The sequence below is a fragment of the Camponotus floridanus genome, unplaced genomic scaffold, assembly GCF_003227725.1.
Source record: "Camponotus floridanus strain SB8 unplaced genomic scaffold, Cflo_v7.5 scaffold36, whole genome shotgun sequence".
Classification (NCBI taxonomy): domain Eukaryota; kingdom Metazoa; phylum Arthropoda; class Insecta; order Hymenoptera; family Formicidae; genus Camponotus; species Camponotus floridanus.
The window spans coordinates 2,264,865-2,267,748 of NW_020229503.1; the positions used below are offsets into that span (position 1 = coordinate 2,264,865).

The 2,884-nt window shown below is 55.9% G+C and overlaps 1 protein-coding gene across 1 annotated transcript; it reads right to left on the minus strand.

Annotated features, from left to right (window-relative positions):
* Positions 1-410: 410 nt before the first annotated feature.
* Positions 411-1,685, minus strand: LOC112638737. Its single transcript, XM_025410924.1, has 2 exons — positions 1,060-1,685; positions 411-966 (listed from the first exon to the last, which is right to left on the minus strand). Exons 1-2 carry the CDS (start codon positions 1,683-1,685, stop codon positions 411-413), a joined length of 1,182 nt encoding a protein of 393 aa, XP_025266709.1.
* Between the last annotated feature and the right edge of the window lie 1,199 nt (positions 1,686-2,884).

Below are 2,884 nucleotides of genomic sequence, written 5' to 3' on the forward strand. Positions count from 1 at the left end.
TCGTCACCGCGGCGTTCGACTCGAGATCCCTCGACGCGCGATATATCGCCTCGCGAACGATCTGATTCGCGTGCCTATACTCCACGTGTCCGTCAGTCCAGTGAAATTCGTGGTGATTAAGAGTCAACCAACAGGCTTGCGACTTCTCGCTCTTCGTCAGCAGATTCCACGACATCGGCGCGCGAAAGACGTGATGCGTCAGATCTCTGCCGTTCGCGAGTATCGCCATCTCCTTCGTCACGAATCGCTCGTTGACGACGAAGCCCTGCAGATCGACGAAGATCGGCGGGGCGATATCGCCCGTGACCGTCGTCGCGGTCATCGTCGCGAGAGACTGACATTTATTCTCGTCTCTCCCCGATATCTTCGCGATTTCGAGTTTCCTCTCTTCCTCCATTCGACGCGCCGTCTTACAAGATCTTACGCACGACGTTCGTCAGCGGATTGTACTCCACCACGCGATCGTGAATGATTAGGCAGTACGCCATGGTGTTAGAAGGAACGTTGTCCTTGCAGTCGAATTCTAGACGAACGTCCACAGTGGCGCTCTTAATCGCTTCGTTTTGGCGGGAACAATCTATTACCACTAGCGGGCCGCAGTATAGAAATTTGTTCATAGTCAGGAGCGTCTCGTCGCTCGCGGATCCGTAATACGTTCGTCGAAATCTCGCATAGGCGTCGTACAGTACGGCGATCTTGTTCTTATCGAAGTCCAAATTCATATCGTCGTACGGATAGAAGTCGAAATTGAGATACAACTTTACGTTGGTCAGATTGCACACGTCGAATCTGGAAGCGTCCTGCGACAGGACGTTCTTCCTTCCGGTCTGCAACGCGAAGATGACGTAACGCGGTTTCTCGAGCTGCGTGGCCGCTTTTACGGCCCACGAGTGTTTGGTCGTGCTCTGCAGGAGCGGAAACTCGTAGAGATCCCACGAGCGAAAGGGCGCGCTCAGATATCTGCCGCTGTCCAACGTGCGCAACAGCGATAATTTATTGACGTCATTCAGCACCACGTGCGGCACGCGCCACTATATCTTCGCGAGCTCGACTCTCGACTCGAATTCCTCGCGCGATATCAGACAATTGTTGTCGTTTCGCGCTCTTATCAGAATCAGCTCGTGACGCGCGTTGATGACGACGCGCCTGTAATCCTCGCAAAAACCTAGCAGCGTGTCGAGAGGAACGCAGAAGTTGAAGTCGCCCGTCGATGCGACGCCGCTCGGTCCAGTCGCGAGATTCCATCCGGCGTTCTTCAAAATCTTGCCTCGTTCAGCCGTCAGCGAGGCGTAGTTCTTGATCGTGCTAGTTATTCCGACGTTGCGATTACGATCGATCTCCACGCCATCGAGCTCGTAACGTATCTCCTCGAACATAAAGGCGATGCAATTGTTCACAAGCCACGCCGGCGTCGAGGACACGGACGGCTCCTTAGAAGCCGAGGCAGGCTTACCCGATTCGCCACTCGACGCGGGTGGCGGATTATTCTTCGCATGCAGTCTACCTTCGACGTAGAGAAAATTCTCGCACGGCAGCGTGTATAGGTCCTGCTGTTGTATGGGTATTCGTATCTCGTCGCTGTATCTGAAAGTGGTGTTGGCGTACGGATTGTACGTGTGACTCTCGATCTTCACGATGCGATCGTCGAAGACGGGTTCCCCGCCGATGCTCAGAATGTCCCTCATGTCGTCGAACTATCGCGCGGCTCTTGATACGACGAAACCCATGGATCGCAGAAAAGCGACGTTGGCGGCGGACAATCCCCGGACGCTCCTCTCTCTCGAGCGCGCGACTCGAGTTCCCGCGACGCGATCGCGGTCGCCGCCGCTGCCGCCGCGATGCGACGTCGCGACGCTAGATTCGCGCACGACGAGCATCGCCCCGTTCCCTCCTCCGTCCTCGCGTCTCGCCGCGCGCTCTCTATCGTCTGCGTCGCACGTGCAATCGAATCGAGATCTCCTCGCCGCGGAAATCGATCAATCGACCCTCCTGATCGATGACGCGCAGCGATACGTCGGTCACGAGTCGCGCGATGACCGGCAGATAAATGATCTGCCTCGGGATCTCCGACACTTTATATCCCGGCGGGACGTTCGGCGCGAATTCGTGTATCGCGTGGGCGGATCTCCCGTTCACGTACGCGCCCGTCGTCAGGTTGCACTCCATGCGAATCATGTTAACCGCGATAATGCTCACGGCTCGTCGGACGCGTACCATTTGTTCGGCCGCAATACGCGAGACTGGGAGAAACCTAATAACGATCCGATATTGTTCGGTTTGGTGAAATTAATTCAGTACGCGCATTTGATTTCGCTTCTCATAGTATTGTCGTTACCGCGTAGCGCGAGAACGCGATCGCCGCTCTCGTCCTACGCGTCCTCCACGTCGTACAGATATTCGTCGTCGTCGCCGTCGCTGGCGCCATCGCCGCAGTCTCTCCCTCCGGTACTCGCGCTCGGCGGTCGTCGCCGTCTTCGAAGAATCGCGGCTCTCAGGTACGCGCTTATATCGCGCAGCTCGTAGGATCCGATCGGGATCGCGGTCTCGTCGTTGTCGTCGAAGTAAAATTTATTGTTCGAGGAATTCACGTTCGGAATCGTGTTGTAGGTCTCGAAATTGGTCAAGCCGAGCTCGTAATCATCGTCGCTCAGATCGAGAGGCGGAAAGTAACTCGCCGTGAGAACGTTGCTTCTTCCGGTCATCGTGAGAATCAGCGACATGATGACACGCGCTATCGCCGTTAGAGACCGAAGGGCTTCCTCCTTCTTCGTCCCCAATCGACTAGTCGAAGAAAGCGCAGGCACAATTGTCCGCAGACGCTCTGATCGTTCGTCTGCTGAGAGTCGCGATTGTACGCGATGCGCGTGTCGCGTCCGAGATAACG